The following is a 21,332-nucleotide window of genomic DNA, read 5'->3' on the forward strand; positions in this document are numbered from 1 at the left end:
TTTAGGGCTGTTGTACATAGGGTCGCTATGAGTTGCAAATGACTCGATGGCACATAACAACAACAAACAACAACTTAGGAGGCAAAGGCTTTAGGTAAGCAGGAAGACTCAAAATAAGAAAGTTTGAAGACTTTCAAACTTTCAGAATGTAATCAACATTCATGTAGAAACTATTAAATTAGTGTGTATTTTTGCATAATGTCAACATTAAAAATAAGTGAATGAGTAGTATGATGCACATGGAATCACCATAAGGAGAACAGACACTACAGCAAATGGTCAATTGCTATGACCCTAAATATAAGTAAATGCATTTTTAAAATGATGAATAATAGGAGAGTTTTGTGGTGATTTTTCTTGTTCTTGTTTTATCTCCTCATTGGGTCAAGGAAATGGCAGCCCACACTCCGACTATGGGGTTCTGATCTGTGGGTTACAGAGTAGACCTCTGCAATGAATTATCTCATATTTTTGTTCTAACCAGTCTAAAGACTACCTGTAATGTAAGGCACTTGTCTCTATTTAGCCACATGCAGGACTCACTGTAAGGAGTTATGTGGCAGACATAATGAATGGAAATCCAAAATCTCTGTGAATGTTCATTAAAGTTAATAAAATAAAATGAAAAAAAAAACCCCAAAACATTTAATTCTGCCCATCAACAAATGAATGGAGAAGCTGTGGTATATTCACTCAATGGAATACTACGCTGCATTGAAAAATAAGGAACTCATGCAGTATTATTAAAAATGGGTGACCCTGGAGGACATTATGCTGAGTGAAGTATCTTAGTCACAAAAGGACAAATACTTCATGGTGCCACTGTTGTAAAATAGGACTGGCATCGGGGTTAGGGGGAGACTGAGAAAGATGGGATAAATAATGTATACTGCATTGAAAGAGATGAGGGAGAAAAATGTTTAAAGGGATATGTGATCAGGTATTTTTGTCCTGACAGGAGTCCAGAACGAAGGCTGCATAGTGGAGCATAGGGGAAGGATTATAAAACAATGAAAGAATTTTTCTTTTACTTTTCAAAGAGAAGAGTGTACTGAGGGGGAGGGGTGGGAAGGAACAAAAGTGCAACAATGAATGAATGGAAATAAAAGATCCATTATAACTAACAATTACGGCCACCTAGAACAAAAGATTATAGGTGAAATATATAACTACCTAAACCTTGAAAGAATATTTGGGGAGAATTTCTTGAGAAATCAGGATATTCAAAAGCATCTGTCTATAAAGGGTAATATATATGCTCAGAAAAGATATGAAAAGATCCCACCACTTCTGGTGACTTTCTAGGCTAAATTCAAACTTTGCTAAGTATTGGAATATCCTAAAATAGAGTCAGTCTGCAATTAAACACAACAACAACAACAAACAGAGAGCGGTGTTGTTGTCTATGTGTACACTTCTTAAATTCCTGGAGTTCAAAGTAACCTTTGTAAAAAACATTAATTAAATATAAACTAAAGGAATGAAGAAATGGAACTTCAATGGCATATTCCCAAAACTCACTCCTATACATATAAGGAAAGAGTTTGGAAAAGTCACTAAACAAGGGAATGACTACAACTTTCAATGATCAGAAAAAGTGGGTGCAGGCAGCAACAGCAAACTTCATGAAAAGAGAGAATATGATTTTTATAGGAATCATATTATAATAATCAAATGTGGGGCTTGCAATAGAAATAAAAAGCAAGAGCAAGTATGACTTATTCAAAGGAACAAAAGAAACTGACATCTTCTCTGAGCAAGCCCAGGCACTGACTTTACTAAGCCTAGACTTTGAAACAACTGCCTTGCATAATCTCAAAAGGTTAATGGAAACTATGCATAAAGTACTAAGACAAATCAGTAAAACAATGCATGAACAAAATGAGAATGTCAATTAAGAGATAAAAATTATAAAACAAAAAATCTAGAGCTGAAACAGAAAAGAGAAACTCAACAGAAGAGTTTAGTGGCAGGTTCTTCAAGCAGAAGAAAGAATTGGCACACTTAAAGACATGAGGAGGGAGCTCTGGTGGCCTAGTGGCAAGAAGCTGTGCTGCAATCCCAAAGCACGTGGTTCAAATCCATCAGGTACTCTGCTGGAGAAGGAGGAGCAATCAGTCTCCTCCTGTGCCAGTCGGATCAGATTCGATGGTACACAAGAGAGAAAAATGAAAAAGGAAATATTAAAAAAAAAGACATGATGATAGAAATTATACAGTGTAAGGATAAAAAGAGTGGCTACAGTCTAGGACACCTGGGAGTTACAATAATACATGTAATACGATAATAATATGAATTAAAAAAATAATGTGAATTCCAATAGGAGGAAAGAGAGACTATTTGAAGAAATAATGGTCAAAAACATTCTCAAATTTGATCAAAAACATTTATTAAATATCCAAGAATCTCAATGAATCAAGTAAGAAAAGTTCAAAGACATTGACTCTGAGACATATTCTAATCAAAGTGCTAAAAGGCAAAAACAAAGAGAGAACTTTGAAAATAGAAACACATGATTTGTCATCATATATGAGGTATCTTTTTTTTTTCTATACTGGTTTATTTGGGAGCTTTGATGATGTAGTCTGTAGGGTGGTGTGCTAACCCAGACTACCATCTACAGTGTTTTGAATCTACCAGCTGCTCCAAGAGAGCAAGATAGGCAAATCTCCTGTGTGACTGACAGCCTTGGAAAACCAGCTGAAGCATCAGCTTTGACAGAGTTCTGACTCTAAAGCACTGAGTTAGGTTTTTAATAAAACTAGTGGATAGTTTCTCCATCAGAAAACCATATAGGCCAGAATACAATCAATGGTCCATTTAAAAATGACCAACCAAAAATTCTACATCCAGGATTGTTGTTGTTGTGTGCTGCTGAGTCAGAATCGACCCATAGCTGACCCTCTGGAGGGTTTTCAGAGACAGTTAAGCACACGGTAGGGGACTGTCCATCCTTCTCCCATGGAGCAACTGGTGGTCTTGAACTATATGCCTTCAGGATTGTAGCACAGCTTCTTGCCACTAGGCCACCAGAGTTCTGTCCTTCAAACATGAGGGTGAAATTAAGACACTTCTTAAACAAACATGAGCTTGGGGGGAGTTTACTTTCACGTGACTGAGACTACAAAGGATGCCAATGGGAGTACTGTAGGCTGAAAGGAAAGAGCAAAAAAATAATCGAAAGTGAAATGAAGAAATAAGAATCTCTGGCAAGAAAAACAAAATGGGCCAGTATAAAAGTCACTATTATTGTATTTTTGGTTTATAAGTCTATTATCTTCATGTTTTAATAAACAAACACATTAAAAAGTAATTATAAGTCTGTATTATTAGGCACACATTGCAGAAAGATAGAATTTGTGTTGAAAATAATAATATGATTTAAAAAATTTGGAAAACAGACAGTGGTAATGACGGCCCAATAATGTAAAATTCATTAATGCCACTGAATTGCTGAAAATTATTAAAATACCAAATTTTATATGTATTTACTACAACAAAAATAAATTAATACACACACTCCCCCTTACTGCCATCCGTACAAAATAAACCAACTATTGACAAAACAACAACAAAAACTAGAGTCCTGGATTAACAACTCTAGCAAGTTTTTTTCTAAGAAGAAAGGGTATTTTTTTAAAAACAAGGTAATTTTTGTTCCTAACAAAATAACTCAAAAATGGATTTTTTTTTCCTCCCTTAGTAGGTTACAACTTTCTGTAGGCTAAATTACAGTGCTTTTTAAAAAAATCAGCTACTATGCCTCCACTAATGTTCTATGAAATTTCCCTTGGAAGTCTAAGACCTCTCAGAGGAAGCTGCATCAGAGTACAGAATGTCAAGGCTCTGTCTCCTTTTGCTTTGACATGACCGGGCCTCCCACCATGATGAGCAGCGACAGGCTGGGTGCCACAGCCAAACTCTCTCTTCAAAGACCCTCATTATTTTTACCCCTCCAGGCAGGAAAACTGCATTGGCCTTACCGCAGATGTAAGACGAGCGAGAATTTCATCACTGGTTTCTTCGGCATCTTCAATTTTCTGATGAGACCTATAACAAAGAACTAATTACTCTTCAGCTTTAGTTACTTAAAGGTCTACTATATTATGGAGGATGCATAGCCAATAATGGCACAGTCAGTGCTGTGTTACAGAAAGTACCCACGTAAATTACAATGTGCAATAATCTAGAAGGCTATGATCGTGCTGCAGCCCAACTCTGTCCTGAAATCAATTAGCAATAACCTCTTTACAGCACACTAATTTCACCATGAATGTTGAGTATTGTTTTCTAAATGGTATAACAGCATTATCCTGGCACATCAGAAGGACAAACAGAAAACATCAGTAGACTTCACCAACACTGTAACCTTCACAGGAGGAAACTGTCTATTCTCTCCTGTAGAGGGGCTAAGAGGTTTGAACTGTCCAACCTTTCAGTTAGCAGCCCAACAAGACAGTGAGACAGTGAAATTCCCAGTTGATATGAAATGTGTATTTTTAAAATATGAAATATGTCTTTTTCCATCATTCTTTAGTTTCAGCCAAACACATTTAGTATGAGATAGCTTTTTAGAGACTAAATACTGTGATAGAAATTAGGGGGTTTACCAATGAGAAGCACTTGTCTCTTTTACAGACGACTTGAGAAATAAAAAAAATTTAAAAAAAGATGCATGTGCTAAATAACCAAGAAGAATATAACAGAAGATCAGGAAAATCACCCTTTGCATTCTATGAAAAATTCTCATTACATAAATGTATATACCAACATATAAAATTATTTGCTTCCTAAAACCAAGGTTATACATGGCCTTTCCTCCCTGGCTATGTAAAAAAACCAAAAAATCAACAACAACAACAAAAACCTACAGAAAAAAAAAACCACACAAAAAAGACTAATGCCAAATTGCAGGAGAAGGATGGATGATCTCCTCCCATGCAATTTACTGCTTCTGAAAACTTGCTGGGGGGGGCAAGTATGAGTCGGTTCTCACTCACCGTCTGGGAGCTCTGGTGGCTTAGTGGCAAGAAGCTAGGCTGCAATCCCAAAGGCATGCAATTCAAATCTACCAGCTGTTCTGTGGAAGAAGTATGGGCTATCTCCTTCAGTGCTATTTACTGTATGCGAAAACCCACTGGAGGGTCAGCTATGGCACACACAAAACAACAGTGCCAAATTAATGTATAAACTTATCTCCTAAATCTCTTTCCACAAGCAATCCCTTTCAACACATTCCAGGCATGGGGAGAGAGCAGTGACAATTGCCCTGGAGAGCAACATTATCAGAATCGTAGCCTCATGATTGATTTCCGTCACAGCTCACAATGTGGGCCAGCTGGAGAGCTAGTCTGCCAGTACAGCGGGGCTTCTCCAGGCTCACAAGGCAGCTAAATGAGAAGCCCAATAAGAAAAGGAAAGCTGGCTGGATCAATTCTTGTGCTGGCCTCTCATTTTTGTAAATGTTATCAAACTCTTGTTCGGGGGGGGGGGGAATCACACCCTTGAAATCAGAGAAATGAATTAGAAGCCACAGCCTTACAAGAATGAAATAATACAAGTAAGAAACAGTGCTATCATTTTCAAATAACTTTACATATGCAGCAATAGGATTTGAGGGGTTAGCTAACCATCTGCCTAACAAAACAAAAGAAATGGAAAATAATAATTTAGTATCTGACTATTACAAAAAAAGCACACTACCTGGATAATTGATATTTCAAACAAAGATCTTTATTATTAAAATTCTCTATTCACTAGGTTACTGTAATAAACAAAGTTACAGTGTGATGAGATTTACAACCCTCTGCCACCAGGTATTCCCAAACCACTAAATCAGGTTTAGATGGTTATGGTGAAAACTTCCAGGTACTCAACTCGAACGCAAAAAGCAGAGTATGTGAAACTGTAGTCAGAGGGGAAGCATGGGCTGGTTATGCCTTTTCATGTTCCACAGACCCTGAAAGACACCTGATGGATTAGTTAATAGTGTAAGGTATTCTGTCCGAGCACAAATTCTTTGCTGAGTCTGTTATGACGAACTGATGAAAAGAACTCAAGATTCCAAGAGAAATGCTTGTGTATGACTGCTCTGTGAGTAATGGCTGAATCGCTGCTCTTTTAGTGACAAATAACGTAGTCCCCATTCAGAAGCATGACTATCTTTCATCATTCTTCCAGCATAAAACGTGCTTTGACAAAAATGTCTCCAAAGGAAATGAAGGCAAGACGGCCAGTGATGATCTTTGCAGAGCGAAACATCCCACAGTCCACATCCTGCATATATCTATCACCCAGCTACCACAAGCCATGTCCAGAATTCCCACATGTCTCTCTGGTCTCTGAACACCTCCCCCCCACCCCCATATTTGCATTGTTCTTCCACCTGCTTTATGGAGACTGTAGAGGCCAATTCCCAGGAAATTTATTTTTCCTGTTTGTGTCATAATAAAATAAAAGTTACTGTCAACCCAGGCCCCATATGTGTCAGAGTGTAGAACTGTGCTCCGTAAGGTTTTCTTCAGTGGCTGAGTTTTCAGAAGTAGATCACCAAGACCTTTCACCCAAAGTGAATATTGGGAGACTAGAACGTTCACCCTTTCATTTGGTAGCCAAGTGTACACCACCCTGGACTGCAGGTATTCTATAGGTACCTCAAACTTCACCCACACGGAAGATGTCTGGGCTCTTGCCCTCACTATCTTTACTTCAAGGCTACTGTCCTGTTGGCCATTCACTCCTTCCTCAGTCACCATATTCTCTCAATTCCCTTCTTTGAGCTTAGGTTCTCACTCTGACAAGTCCTGCTGACAACCTAGGCCCTTAATTTCTCTTACACACACTATTTTAACCACCTTCTAACAGACTTCTTTGTCTTTACTTTCTTCTCTTCCACCCATCTCCTATGCTGTTGTATACTGTTGACTCAGAAAGGACCCACAGCTGACCCTCCAGCAGGTTTTCAGAGGCAGTAAATAGCACAGGAGGAAACTGCCCATCTTTCTCCCACAGAGCTGCTGGTGGATTAGAACTGTATACCTTTGTTGGTAGTACAACTCCTTACCACTAAGGTACTAGAGCCCCCTAGTCTCCTACAGACAAAGCAGTCAGATGAGGTTGTGCTACTCCCCAGCCTCAAAACCTCCAGGGATTATCCCTTACAGCCTAACGGATAAACAAATCCCTAACTATGACTCAAGACCCTTTGTGATCAGGCTCCATCCAGCCTTTCCAGGCTCATTTGCCAAAGGTACTTTCCTACTGCCTCCCCCACCCCTTGAGCTCTAATCAGCGGCCAAACCTTTCCAGTCCCTAACATCCCACTCCCCTAACCTCAGGGTGGAGCCACAAGGCACATAAGCAGCCACCAGCTCACAGCCATCTTTCATAAGAGATATAAAAGAATCCTTTATACCTTAATGCCTACCAGAAAACTTCTCTAAATGGAGAGCTTTAAAATTCACAGGCTTGTCCTTCCAAATGTACCCCACACTTCCGTGTACTAGCAGGTATCTGCCTCTCACCGTCTCTAAAAGCAGGTTATGGGGGCAGGACCAGTGGTAACAGGTAAACAGTGGGAAAGCTTGAAGAGCAGTCAGGAAGCGATGAGGACAACACTCGGCCACTTTCTCCCTCACCTCTGTGCCCTCTATCTTTAAAAGACAAACCTTAATATCTTTGATCTGTGGCCCCTCTTTATCTTAAACCTCCCCATCAGCTCTGTGCCAAAATACTCAGAAGTATCAGAACGCCTTTCCTTAGAAAGGGAGACCCTAGTGGTGTGTCCTGCAGCACGGTGCACTGCTAACCCAAAGCCTTCTCATGCTGGCAGTTCAAATCCACCAGTCTCTCCGAGACAGCACATAGGCAGGTGTTTTCTGTTGAGGTTTACCCTGGGGAACTCAATGGAGGGTTGCTATGTGTCACTGTCAACAGCCTTGAGTGAGTTCCTTCAGTAAATGTAGTTCTACAAAATGTAGACAAGCCCCAATTCTTTTACAAATGAGAATATATGTTAGTGTCACTCAAGGAAGGCAAGGTTCTTGCTTATCAAGTCAAAGCAGATTATAGTTGAGGGAGGAGAAAATAAAGAAAAGAATCAAAGGTCATCTACACATATTTCCCCATTATGATGATCTATACAAATCCCTCCATGGCCAAAGAACAAAACCTCTGCTTGAAATCATCATGTGAGGGCAGTAACAAGTGACACAGGTAGAAAGGAAGTGGCTCCAGGAAGGAAGACCAATCCCTGAGGGTTTGTGCCAGCAGGAAGCACCAGCATAACGAGTGCTGACCTATAGGATTTCCTCCGGCCACTTTTCAAGGTCTCTGCTTACAACAGCCCAAGCCAGACCCAGAAATTCAGGGGGAAGTACTGAGTCCTGGTGCTGAGGTCTGACGTTGTTCTAATATCTGAGGATGCCACTCAGAGAAGCTGGAATGGTAAAAATATAAGGTCCTTTGATCTCAGTCCTCTACCCATCAAACGGAATAGATTATCATTATGCCAGCTTTCAATCCCAAACAAAGCATCCTATCCTGGGCACAGCAGTCTTCTGTACTCGGATCAAAAGAAACTATAAATCTTTCAGGTGGAAATCATCTTTGACTCTTCCTTCTCTTACAGGCCACATTTGATTCATCCTAAATCTTACTGGCTCTGCCTCTATAATGTACCCTGTGTTTGTCTACTTGCCATCATCTCTTCATCTGCCACTGTGGTCCCTGCCACAGCAGCCACCTGAATCTAGCAGCCAGTATAACCTCATTCATCAGAGGATTTTCAATTATTTCAGAAGTAGATACCCAGACCTGTTTTCTACTTCATCTTAGTCAGGATACTCCACTGAAAGTTACTCCATCATGGGTAACTCTGCTGGCATTTGAAACACTAGCAGCATAACTTCCTGCATCCCAGCAATACACAAGCCACTACAGTATAGCAAACGAATGGACAAGTAGTGGTCCAATCAAAAGCAGAAATTAATATAAGCATTAATATCACACACAAGTAAAGCTTGCTGAAGAGAACTTAAAAACCTCCTCCCCAGTACTGGAAGAAATGTCTTGATATTCCACATTGGAAGTCTGGAAGAATTTTCTAACAGGATAGTATCCAAATAACAAACATCAAATATCACTTTATACGGATATATTAAGGGAGCTCTGGTGGTCTAGTGGTAGGAAGCTGCACTGTAGTCCCAAAGGCATGCAGTTCAAATCTACCAACGGCTCAGTAGGACAAAGATGGAAAATCTCATCCCATGTGATTTACTGCCTCTGAAAATTCATTGGAGGGTCAGCCATGAGCCAGTTTAGATTTGACACCACTTAACAGCATCACCACCACAATCATAAGGACTTTCATTTGTTTCCAAGTGCTTCTTACACACATAATCACAACCTTCACATTGAAGAAAAACCCCGGATCACAGCTGAGTGACAGTGAGAAGCATCTGACTCTTCAAATCAGAAGTCTGACGCAGAAGAGGACAAGCCTGGGGATATCAGCTAGACCTGCTCACCACCCTTGTCTGTCTCACCACCACTCCACAGACAGGATGAAGATGACAGACAGGATGAACTCCCTGAAAGATTTGATTTGAAGAGTTCTGGTCTGCAGTGGTACAGTAGGTTAAGTTAGGCTGTTTTTGTTAGACTACTCACATAAGGTTGATGGGTTTGAATCCACCCACCATTCTGTGCTTAAAGACAAGGCAGTCTCCTTTCGTTAAGACTTAGTGTCTAAGGATTCTGATAGAGGGTCACTCTGAGTCACAATAAACTCACATTTAATGAGTTTGTGTGTATGTGTTGTCTTTTTGGAAGTGGGAAGCAACTTTCCAAGATGATTTTTAAAACATTCCTGCTAAAGGACAATTAAGTTCTAGGACATGCAAGAAATCAGAACCAAGAAAAGTTTTTTCAGACTCACATAATCCCACCACAAACAGGTAAAACACAGTGGGTCCAAACATTGGGGGTGGGGGGTGGGGAGTTCAGTTAATTAGGAAACTGCACTGGAATATAGTCTGCTAATATTTTCCAGATTACTACATTTATGACAAGTGGTCTTGCAGAAGTGACACCCAAGATGAAAACCTCAAGAGGAAACCTAGAATAGCAGCAGCCTTACTAGGATAAAACAGAGAACAGTGAGAGATGAGACTAAGAATAAAAAATGGTCCCCGAATACTACTTTTAAGGAGTTTAGGGTTTTGATTGTTCTTGTTAATGTTGTTGTTGTTATGTGCCACTGAGTATCATAACAACCCTATGCACAAAAGCCCTAATCCCTGCTCTATCCTGTGCCAATCTCATTGTCTCTGACACAACCACCCCGGTTACCCCAGTCACTGAATCAATCCATCTCATAGAGGGTCTTCCTCTCCTGCGCTATCCCTCCACCCTCCCAAGCATGACTTCCCTTTCCAAGAACTGGTCCCTCCTTGCAACATGTCCAAAGTATGTCAGACGAAGCTTCAGAATCCTTGCTTCCAAGAAGCAATCTGGTTTAATCCTCTCCAGGATGAAACTGTTTGTTCTCTTTACAGTCCATGGAATATTCAATACTCTTTTCCAACACCACAGCTCAAAGGCATTTCTCTTTCTATCATTGCTAGTCATTGTCCAGCTCTCTGTCACATAGCAAGCGACTGCAAAGATGATGACCAGTATCAGGTGCATCTTAAATCTCCAGAGTGACATCATTGCTCTTCAGTACTTTGGAGAGGTCTCTAACCACAGACTTTCCAAGTGTAATATATCTTTTAATTTCCCAGCTGCTGGTGCCAAGAGTGTTGATAGTGGAGAAAAGCAAACTAAAGCTGTAAACCTTTCCAATCTCTTTACCATCTATCATGATGCTGCCAATTGGCCAGTGGTGAGAATCTTTGATATTGAGCCTCAATCCATAGTGAAGGCTACAGTCTTTGACCTTCTGCAGCAAGTGCTTCTGGTCCTCCTCAGTTTCAGCAAACAGGGCTGCGTCATCTGCACAACGCAGATAGTTGATGAATCTTCTACCAATCCTGATGCCACACTTGTCCTCATACATCCCAGCCTCTCAAATAATCTGTTCTGCATATAGATTGAAAAGGTACAGCGATAGGAAACATCTCCAGCGTATGCCCTTCCCAATTTTGAACCATGCAGTGTTTCCTTGCTCTATTCTGATAACGGCCTCCTGGTCTAAGTATAGGGTTCGCATTAAGCACAATCAAGTGTTCTGGGATTCCCATTCTTCTCAGAGTCAGCCATAGTTTGTTGTGATCCACATAGTGAAATGCCTTTGCATAATCAATGAAACACAGATAGACATTCCTCTGGTAGTCCACCAAGATCCATCTAACATTAGTTACAATAACCCTAGTACCACAACCCCTTCTAAACCCAGCATGCACTTCTGGCAGTTCTCGGGAACCAAAATATGAACTTGAGTCTATCTTACCTCAATTTCAAAACCATCTCAGGAAGAGGTTTGAGGCCTTGGACACCAAAGAGTGAAGACCAGATGAGTTGTGGGAGAATATCAAGAATATCATCCAGGAACAGTGCAAAAGGTCATTACAAAGACAGAAGAGGAAGAAAAAACCAAAGTAGATGTCAGAAGAGACTCTGAATATTGCACTATAGCAACAAGAAGCCAAAGCAGAGAAAATAAATCAAGATATTAAGAAGATGAAAGAAGATTTCAAAAGGCAGCATGGGAAGACAAAGTGAAGTATTACAATGAAATGTGCAAGGAGCTGGAGTCAGAAAATCAAAAGGGCTAAATTCGCTCATCATTTCTTAAACTGAATGAACTGAAGAACAATTTCAAACCTTGATCTGCAATACTTAAGGATGCTTTGGGCAGTATATTAAATGATCCAGGAAGTATTAAAAGAAGATGCAAAGAGTGTACAGAGTCATTATACCAAAAGTAATTGGCAGACATAGAAGAATATAATGAAACAACATATAAGCAAGAGCCTACAGTGATGAAGAAAGTTCAAGCTGCTTTCAAAAAACTGGCAAAAAAATAAGGCCTCATGAATTGATAGTATACCAACTGACATATTTCAACTAACAGATGCTGCCCTAGATGTGCTCACCAAGTGGGCCAACTGACTGGAAGAGATCTATATTTGTTCCCATTCTAAACAAAGGTAATCTGACAGAGTGTGGAAATTACAGAACAATATCATTAATATCACATGCAAGGAAGATTCTGCTGAAGATTATCCAAAACCAACTGAGTTTTAGATTAAGAGACAGAAATTCAGGTTACAAAACAAACATGAGACAAACAGAGGAAAAATGAAAATGTAAGATCAAAGAAAGGATGACTTCTTATTAGGAAAGAAAGAACCAGTTGTGTGCTTAAGATAAACAGTCAACACAAAGGCTGAGGTGGTAAGAACATGTTGCTTCCAAGAAAGGGTAGGATCCAGAGTGCAGGCAGAAGAGTCAGACTGGAGCAAAAGAAAGGGCTCTCCCTTCAGCATGAGGAGAGAGAGAAAAAAAAATGGGGTTAATTTGGTTGAGGATATAAAAATTCAGACTTTCCTTGGATCACATATACCTGCTGATTGCCAACAACAACAAAAAAAGTGCATTCAGAAACTTTCTGATTTGAAATATTTTTTTTTCTTCTAAGAAAAGTTCTGTCTTAATTATGGTACATTCACAAAATGGAATACTATGTATTACGCAGGAGCAATAACTTTGTAAATTATTACCTAACTTGGGAGGAACTGGAGAGCATTATGTTGAGTGAACTCAGTCCCAGAAGAATAAATATTGTATAAAACTGTTATTGCAGAATGAGTATAAGGATCCAGGAGGGGTAGGAGAGGCTGGAAGCAGAGGAATGTGGATGTGCAGGGGAAAGGGGGGGATTGATCATTGGGTCGTACAATTTGATGTGTGGAGGGGTGAGGGAAATGGAAAGAATTTGTTCAAATTTGTATTTGAATTTTGTAAATAAACTAGTAGAAAAAGAAGGGGCAAAAAAGAAAAGTTCTCTCTCTATTTCTCATTGCTGTACCATAGGAACTGACCATTGGGTTTCTAAGGTTATAAACTGCATGGGAGGAGATTGCCCATCTCTCTCCCAAGAAGCAGATGCTGGATTCAAACCACCAGGTTAGCAGGGTAACTCCCTATGGCCTGCACCATCACAGCTAAGTAGTAAGATGAAACTGTGTTTAGTTTCACTAAGGGTCCAGAACATATAGTCATAAATTCATCTAAAACAGAATAAAATTGGATATTGCTGATAGGCTTTTTTCACATTTTTATGATATGATGATTATTACTTAATCAAATAGCTATGTTTCAAATGCTCACACAAGCAGACCTAAGATTTCTTTATTAAAGTCTTGTGTTATTAAGGAAAAGTGTAGTGTGGAAAGGCAAGGAGCTGAGAAATGTGACTGTGTGTGTAAGTTTTATCACAGCAAAAATCCCAAACAAACAAGATATAGTCTGATAAAGCAATCTGTTCCAGCACCTGGACACAGCTTTAACTATAAACAATGGAAATTTCAGAAGACTTAGTGTTTCCTCAGGAGACGGAATGATGAGTAATAACAAAGACTAAGAAAACTGATTTCATAACTCGGTCCTAGAAAAACAGTTTAAAGTGTTAAGTGGAAATTTTCTTCACCTACAATCCTAATGAGAAACTTATGCCAAGTTCCATCATGAAAATGTTTTGAGGAACACTCAAAATGATGGTTTTTCCACCCAGTATTTCCTTTTCTTTAAAGGTCATGAAATAAGAACTGAATTGGCAAAAATTCAGGATGACAAAGAGTAAGTTTAGGATATAGGAATGGTAGGTTCGGACTTGTGCTGCTAAGTTTGAGGATATTTATCTAGGGAAAAGGCAGGATAAGTAGAATAATTGAAAGAGAAGGCATATGTCAGTGGTGGTTGTTGTTAGGTACCATCGAGTCAGAACCAACCCAGAGCTGAACCTCTGGAAGGTTTTCAAAGGCAGTAAACTGCTCTGGTGGAGCCTGCCATCTTTCTCCTGGGAGCCAGCTGGTGGACTCGAACTGCCTGCCTTTGTTTTGGCAGCTGTAATTCCTTACCACTAAGGCACCAGAGCTATTTAATTCATGATGTGAAGTGGAGACAGGGACTTGGATTTGGAGAGTCATCAATGTATAATTAGTATGTAAAGCATGTGCCTCAATGAAGTCATATATGGTGTGAGAGCAAAAGGAATTCTGAGCCCTGGGGCATAGCAGTGTTTAAAGCCAAGATGATAGACAATAAATAAAGAGCCCCAAAAGGACAAGCCAGTGAAACAACAGAACCTAGAGAAGGTGTCTAGAACCCAAGAGACATGTGTTCACAATAGTGTCAGACATTGTTGACAGGTCAAGGAAGACGAAGAATGAAAACCGGCCCCTGCATTCTGCAACAGAGAGGCCTTTAATAACCTTGACATGAACACTGTGAAAACCTGAATGGAATGAATTCAGGAGACAGGTTGTGGGGGGAAATGACCACAGATAGGTTTTTTGAGTTTTGTCAAAAAAGGGAGCAAGAAAAATGATCAGTTGCTAGAAAAGCATCATGAAGGGAGCATTATTAATACATGCTAACTGAAACAACCCTTGATATCCTCCCACAACTCATCTGGCCTTCGCTCATTAGTGTTCAAACCCTCAAACCTGTTCCTGAAATGGTTCTGAAATTCAGGTGGGATAGACTCAAAGTCATATTTTGGTTGCCTTGGATTTGGTTTAATTTTCCTCAGCTTCAGCTTGAATTTGCATATGAGTGGTTGGTGGTCTGTTCCACAGTCAGCTCCTGGCCTAGTTTTCACAGCTGATATTGAGCTTCTCCAGTGGTTCTTTCCACAGATGTAATCGATCTGATTCCTATGCATACCATCAGGTGAAATCCAGGTATATAACCTGCGTTTATGTCTCTTAAAAAATGTATTTGCTATGAATAAGTCATTGATTGTGCAAAATTCGATCATTCTCTCTCCAGCTCCATTTCTGTCACCGAGACTTGGACCAGGAGGCAATCATCAGAATAGAGCAAGGGAACACTGTATGGTTCAAAATTGGGAAGGGCGTACGCCAGGGGTGCATCCTATCTCCATACCTTTTCAACCTATATGCAGAACAGATTATCCGGGAGGCTGGGCTCTATGAGGAGAAATGTGGGGTCAAGACTGGTAGACGATTTATCAACAACCTGCATTATGCAGATGACACAACCCTGCTTGCTAAAACTGAAGAGGACCTGAAGCACCTGCTGCAGAGTGTCAAGGACTGCAGCCTACAATATGGATTGAGGCTCAATGTCAAGAAGACAAAGATTCTCACCACTGGACCAATTGGCAGCATCAGGATGGATGGTGAAGAGATTGAGATTGTACACAGCTTTAGTTTGCTTGGCTCCACAATCAACAGTCTTGGCACCAGCAGCCAGGAAATTAAAAGGCGCATTGCCATGGGAAAGTCTGCTGTTAGGGTCCTCTCCAAAGTACTGAAGAGCAATGGTGTCTCTCTGGAGACTAAGGTGCGTCTGACACAGGCTATGGTCTTCACAATCACTTGTTATGCATCAGAGAGTTGCACAATGACCAAGGAGGATAGAAGGAGAATTGATGCCTTTGAGCTGTGGTGCTGGAGAAGAGTATTGAGAATACCATGGACTGCTAGGAAAACAAACAGATTTGTCCTGGAAAGGGTTAAACCGGGTGGCTCCTTGGAGGCAAGGATTCTGAGGCTCCATCTAACATACTTTGGACATGTTGTGAGGAGAGACCGGTCCTTGGAGAGGGACATCATGCTTGGGAGGGTGGAGGGACGGCGCAGGAGAGGAAGGCCCTCTATGAGATGGATTGATTCAGTGACTGGGATAATTGGGATGGGAGTGTCAGAGACAGTGCGATTGGCACAGGACAGAGCGGAGTTTAGGGCTGTTGTACATAGGGTCGCTATGAGTCGCAAGCGACTCGACGGCACATAACAATAACAATAACAACAACAACTGAAACAACACTGCCGAGTGAAAAAACTGATGATGCACAAGAGAATACCAAAACAGGATCCTGGAGAGCAAGGACGAGGACGGGATCCACACATCATCTCACGGGAGTGACCTTAGATAGGAGTGTTGACTCCTCATCTGTCGTTGACAAGAGGAAACGAAGTCCACCAGCACAGATGCAGGGAGGCTGAAAAATCTGATGAACTAGACACAAGGAAAGCTTTCTGGTTTGTTTCCTCTTTTAGTGAAAGAAAAAAGGTTTTGTTTTGTTGTGTTTTTTTAGAAAAAAGAAAGATGAAAATATTTGTGTTTCAGTCCTCTGTTGTGTTGTTGGGTGTCATCGAGTAGATTACAACTCACAATGACTCCCTCCCCCAATATATACTAACATGGAATTGACCCCCAAGGTTTTCGAGGCTGTATTTCTATGAAATCAGATCAAAGGGTCTTTGTCCCACAAAGCCACTGAGTAGGTAGGAACTGTCAGCCCTTCGGTTAGCAGTCAAAACTTTAACCTTTGAGCCACCAAGGCTTCTTATCGTTTTCTAGGAGGATGAATTAGCCAAGAAATTAACTCAATCTCTGAAAGGCATTGAAGATGTACTTGAGGCTGATGATACCAAGAGTGATTAATGTAAAATAAGACTGACCAGACTCAGACTCTACTCAACCACCTTTTCCATTTACTTTTGAAGTCCGAGAGAACAATAGGAGACCATGGTTTGTGATAGGGGAAGCAGAGCTGAGGACCAACACAGAGAGGAGAGAAGGGGAAGCAGAGCTGAGGACCAACACAGAGAGGAGAGAAATAAGAAGTGAAAGCCTTACTGAGCAATAGGATCAATAACAAGAGGAGCGGTGGGCCTCAAATGAATGAAAGTACCTCTTCAAAGAGCGGGATTGTGCAATATTTAGCCTGTTACATGCATTCTGACTCTTCACAGTACTGAAGTGTATTTCAACCTGAATAAATCTCAGATCGAATTCAAGAGTTCTATCTAGAGGGGCTGGTAAACCATGGTAGAGAAGGGAACTAAAAGCAGCAGGAAACGGCTAAGGTTTTAAAGTTATTCCCTTAACCTTCACTTGGTAGACTATTCTTTTACCACTCTCTCTTACCACTAGTTAACCTTTCTATGGAAAAGAACATACTTTGAGGATACCAAGGGTCAGAAACAATGCTATCTTGCTCTTTTATGAACCTGAGTTGCTCTGAGTAGACTGGGATCACTGATGAAATCTCAAGATCAAGTAACAAAGAAAAGCTCAAAAATCATTTATTCAAAGGAAGTCACCTTGCAATAATGTACCCCCTTCCCTACACTATTTACTCCAACAGAATTTGCTCTATCTGTTCCTCTACCTTTTCACATTCATCACTGGGGAAAAAACCCAACAGATTATTAGTCTTTTCTCAGGCACTGTTTCCAGCATTGAATTGCTGTTGTTGCATGCTGTTGAGCTGATTCTGAGTCCTCATATTAGAGGTTTTCTAGGCTGTAATCTATTGTCTGTAGGGTCAGTATGCGTCAACTCAATGACACCTAACAAAAACAACAATAATCTTGAAGGGAAGCTATCACCAAATATTTTATCATGTAGTACACCTGCTTGACTTGAACCACACACCTTCTCAGTAAGCAGTGCTTAACCATTGTGCCACCAGGGTTCTATAATACACACACGAACACTCACTGCTATTGAGTTAGAACCACTCATAGTTGGTCCTCCGGTGGGTCCTCAGAGGTCTTAAGTTGCATGGAAGGAAACTGTCTTATCTTTCTCTTGCAGAACAGTTGGTGGATTTGAACCTCTCACCTTTGGGTTGGGCCCTATTGATTAGGCCACCAGAGCTTCCTGGTGAAATCCCTAACACTAAACAGATTGTCACTAAGTTGATTCCAACTCCAAAACAACCCTGCAGGACAGAGCAGAACTGACCTACAGAGTTTTCAAGGCGATTTATCCCTATGGAAGCAGATGCCACATCTTTCTACCACACAGCAGCTGGCAGGTTTGAACTGCTGATCTTGCAATTAACAGGCCAGCACTTAACCACTGTGCCACCAAGTTTCCTTCAGATGTACTGTTGTTAGGTGCCACTGAGTCACTTCTGACTCATAGCGACCACATTCACAACACAATGAAATACTACCTGGTTGTGTACCGTGTTCACAAACAGTGAAAATCTGTTTTATGAGGCTAGAATGTGGCAATGGGTTAGTGAAAGATTTACTGGAACTTCTCAAAGTCTGTAGTCTTTATGTATCATTTCTTTATTTCTCTCGCTCTCCCTGATCTTTTCTATCATGCCTATTTCTCAGTTCATGGCATGAATAATAAATCCAGCTACTATGGATGCTTATTGTGGAAGGGGGGGAAGCTGCATTATAAAGAAATTGCTTTAGTTTTACTCCTTCTTTGTACAGTGTAAAAATCACTCTATTGTGTAGGTCTATACCTTTTGATGAACACATATACTCAGGTAATTAATACCACAATAAAGATACAGAACAGTCCGATCATCAAAAAAATTCAGAGGATAATTTCATTTCTTCTCCACTTTGGAATTCTCACTATCTGCTTATTCTTATCTCTTTATTTGTGTGGATGAATCTCACCACCTGTGATCCTTGAAGGCCTCACATTACATCTCTGTGGCCCTCACGGGGCCACACACAGTGCTTTATGCAAACCTGAGGCCAGGACTGTGCCCGCTGAATTAAGCCAATGAGCAGGAAGTCACTCAGGGGGCTTTTCCCAGCCCTCATGCTTGCTGCTCCTTTTTCTCACCTAAAAACTAAGGGGAGCTAATTCTTTTAGTAACTACTTAGAAATATCAAAGTTTATGAAGCTAAATATGTGGAATTTATAGTCAAATACTAGCACGTATCCTGTATAAAATAAAAAAAAAGAGTATTTCCATGTCATGTTAATAGTAATTGGTTCTTTATGTAATATTTTTTGGACTTTGATTTGACTATCACATAATAAAGTTCATTCTATAAAGCAGGGTATATAGAGGAAGAGTCATCAATATCTCTGTGTATTAGTGTGACCTCAAGAGCTTTATGAAAAATACTAGTAACCAGGCTTCATCTTTCCCTCCTGATCCTTGCCCCATAGATCTTTGATGATGGCTCTTTATTTTTCAAAAGCATCACCAGGCTGAGAATTGAGGCCATGGAACTTATTGCCACATCTCCCTTTGTCTTTGGTCCACACTGCCTCCTCCTAGTGCAATCCTCTCGTGGAGTTACTAACTAGCTGTGTGCCTTTGACAGGTTACAAACCTGCTTTGCCTCAGTTCCCTCCTCTGTCAAATAAGGACAAAAACAGTAATTTCAAAGGGTTGTTGTAAATACAAAATAAGTCATTATGGGTAAAATGCTCCGAATGGTGACTGGAATATGATAAATACTCAAAGTGTTAATTATTGTTGTTTTATTGTCACCATCAGGGGTGCTTAAGCCAAACCACTAGCCTGTCTGTCTTCCTCTGCCCCCACCCCAACAGAAGCAATCCTTCAACATAAAACCCTATTACAGACCCAATGTTGTTGTGTCCTTTCAAATCAGAACTGGAATCATCTCACAGCTGATCCTCCAGTGGGTTTTCAGAGGCAGCAAATCGCACAGGAGGAGACTGCCCATCCCCTTCCCACAGAACAGCGGATGGATTTGAACCATGTGCCTTTGAGATTGCAATGTGGGTTCTTTCCATTCTGTACATGTTCACTGAGCAATTCATGCTACCATGAATTCAAGTAATAATGAAACTATTTTCTTTATTTCAGTTGTATCTATAGACAATTTAGAAATAACACACACGTAAAACTTGCCTTTACTAAAGGTAAGCATAATACTTAGTTCTGCTGTGGATTTTCAGAACCCCTGCAACCACTCTGAGCTGCACCCCACCCCTCAGTCTGAAGTACTTAGGCTGACACTGTATCAGCTACATCAAATCACCATGTATGGCCTTAAAGATGCTGCCAGCCCTCCGCCCTCACAGTCCTGCCTACTTCAACTGCCTTCCACTTCTCTGGAATGCAAAATCAGGGATGCTACAAAATTCACTACACTGTACTACACTGAGCTTTCCTTCGTCACTGAGAATTGTGAGTACATCCAATTAGATACAATGTTCAACAGCAATAACAATAACCAGGTATGATATTTTTAAATATTCAGTTCTGCTTCCCTTTTATGCAGTGAGACATGTTCTTCCTCAAACCCCTTGTATTTTAATACTCAGCCATGTGGCTTGTTTCAGAAACAAGAACAGGATACAAAGGAAGTAGACTGCCTGAAGCCAGTCCTTTCTATGTGAGTGTTATACAGTAAGTCTGAGAAAAGTTAGGTCCTAAAGGATTGTGGAAAGAAGAAAGGGGAGGGAAGGAATTGATGGAAGGCAGATCAGGGTTCTTGTTAAGAAGACAGTTTAAAATACTATTTCTCATTCAGACCCCAAGATACTTAACAGAAAATACCTATTACAGTCAAAGAATGGATCCAGTAAACCAGGAGGTGCAGCATGGATAGAGGAAGAAACTGAAGTTGTCCTTTGTTCTGGGATGGTGTAGACACTCATGCACAAGCACACCTTCTAAAGCCTGGCTAGAGGTTGGAATCAGAAAAGTCGTAACAGGAAGGGTGCGAGGTAAGCTGTTTCAGTGAGGTCAAGTGGGTGTACAGGATGCCTATGGGAGCCACGGGCAGACCTCAAAGAGTCAGCAAAGCGGCAGCATCCAAGAGGCGCACATCAGCCAGGAAAGCACACAGGCTGCGATCCAGCTGAGAGAGACGAATGGACCCAAGTTCCACCAGCCACAGGGAACACAGCAGATGCAAACAGAATACTAGGCCCAGCAGCATCTTAGGGGTCACTAGGAGAGGAAGGGCTCACCTAGCAGGTAAGCTCTCATATCCTCCACTGTCAGGGCAAAGGGACCACCCCCCTTCTCCATCTACCAGTGGCTGGCCTGAGGAAGGAAGTGAGGGTACAGACATTGAACTCTTACACCAGAATGTACTACACAACTCTGTCTCTCACGCTTTGGGCATGCTGACAGGAGAGGCTGGTGCCTGGAGAAAGACAGCATTCTGGGAATGGTGGAGTCAGAGAAAGAGAAGTCCTTCAATGAGATGGGCTGACACAGTGACTGTAACAGTGGGCTCCAAGTTTTTCAGAGATGTGAGGCTGGTGCAGGACAGAGCAAGGTTCAGATCTGTTGTTCTCAGGGTCATTATGAGTTGTAGTCAACTCAATGGCACCTAACAACAAAAACAGTAGCAATGCAAACAACTAACAAGAGGGATTTA

At 40.8% G+C, this 21,332-nt stretch overlaps 1 protein-coding gene across 1 annotated transcript in view; it reads right to left on the bottom strand.

Annotated features, from left to right (window-relative positions):
• RAPGEF5 (Rap guanine nucleotide exchange factor (GEF) 5) overlaps window positions 1–21,332 on the bottom strand; it is a 325,340-nt gene that overhangs the window by 219,045 nt on the left and 84,963 nt on the right. Inside the window, exon 6 of the mRNA XM_006880289.1 lies at window positions 3,984–4,050. Within this exon, the coding sequence (XP_006880351.1) occupies window positions 3,984–4,050 (67 nt within the window). The remainder of the gene's footprint in view (window positions 1–3,983; window positions 4,051–21,332) is intronic.

The sequence above is a fragment of the Elephantulus edwardii genome, unplaced genomic scaffold, assembly GCF_000299155.1.
Source record: "Elephantulus edwardii isolate Elephantulus edwardi_28Jun2011 unplaced genomic scaffold, EleEdw1.0 scaffold00007, whole genome shotgun sequence".
Classification (NCBI taxonomy): domain Eukaryota; kingdom Metazoa; phylum Chordata; class Mammalia; order Macroscelidea; family Macroscelididae; genus Elephantulus; species Elephantulus edwardii.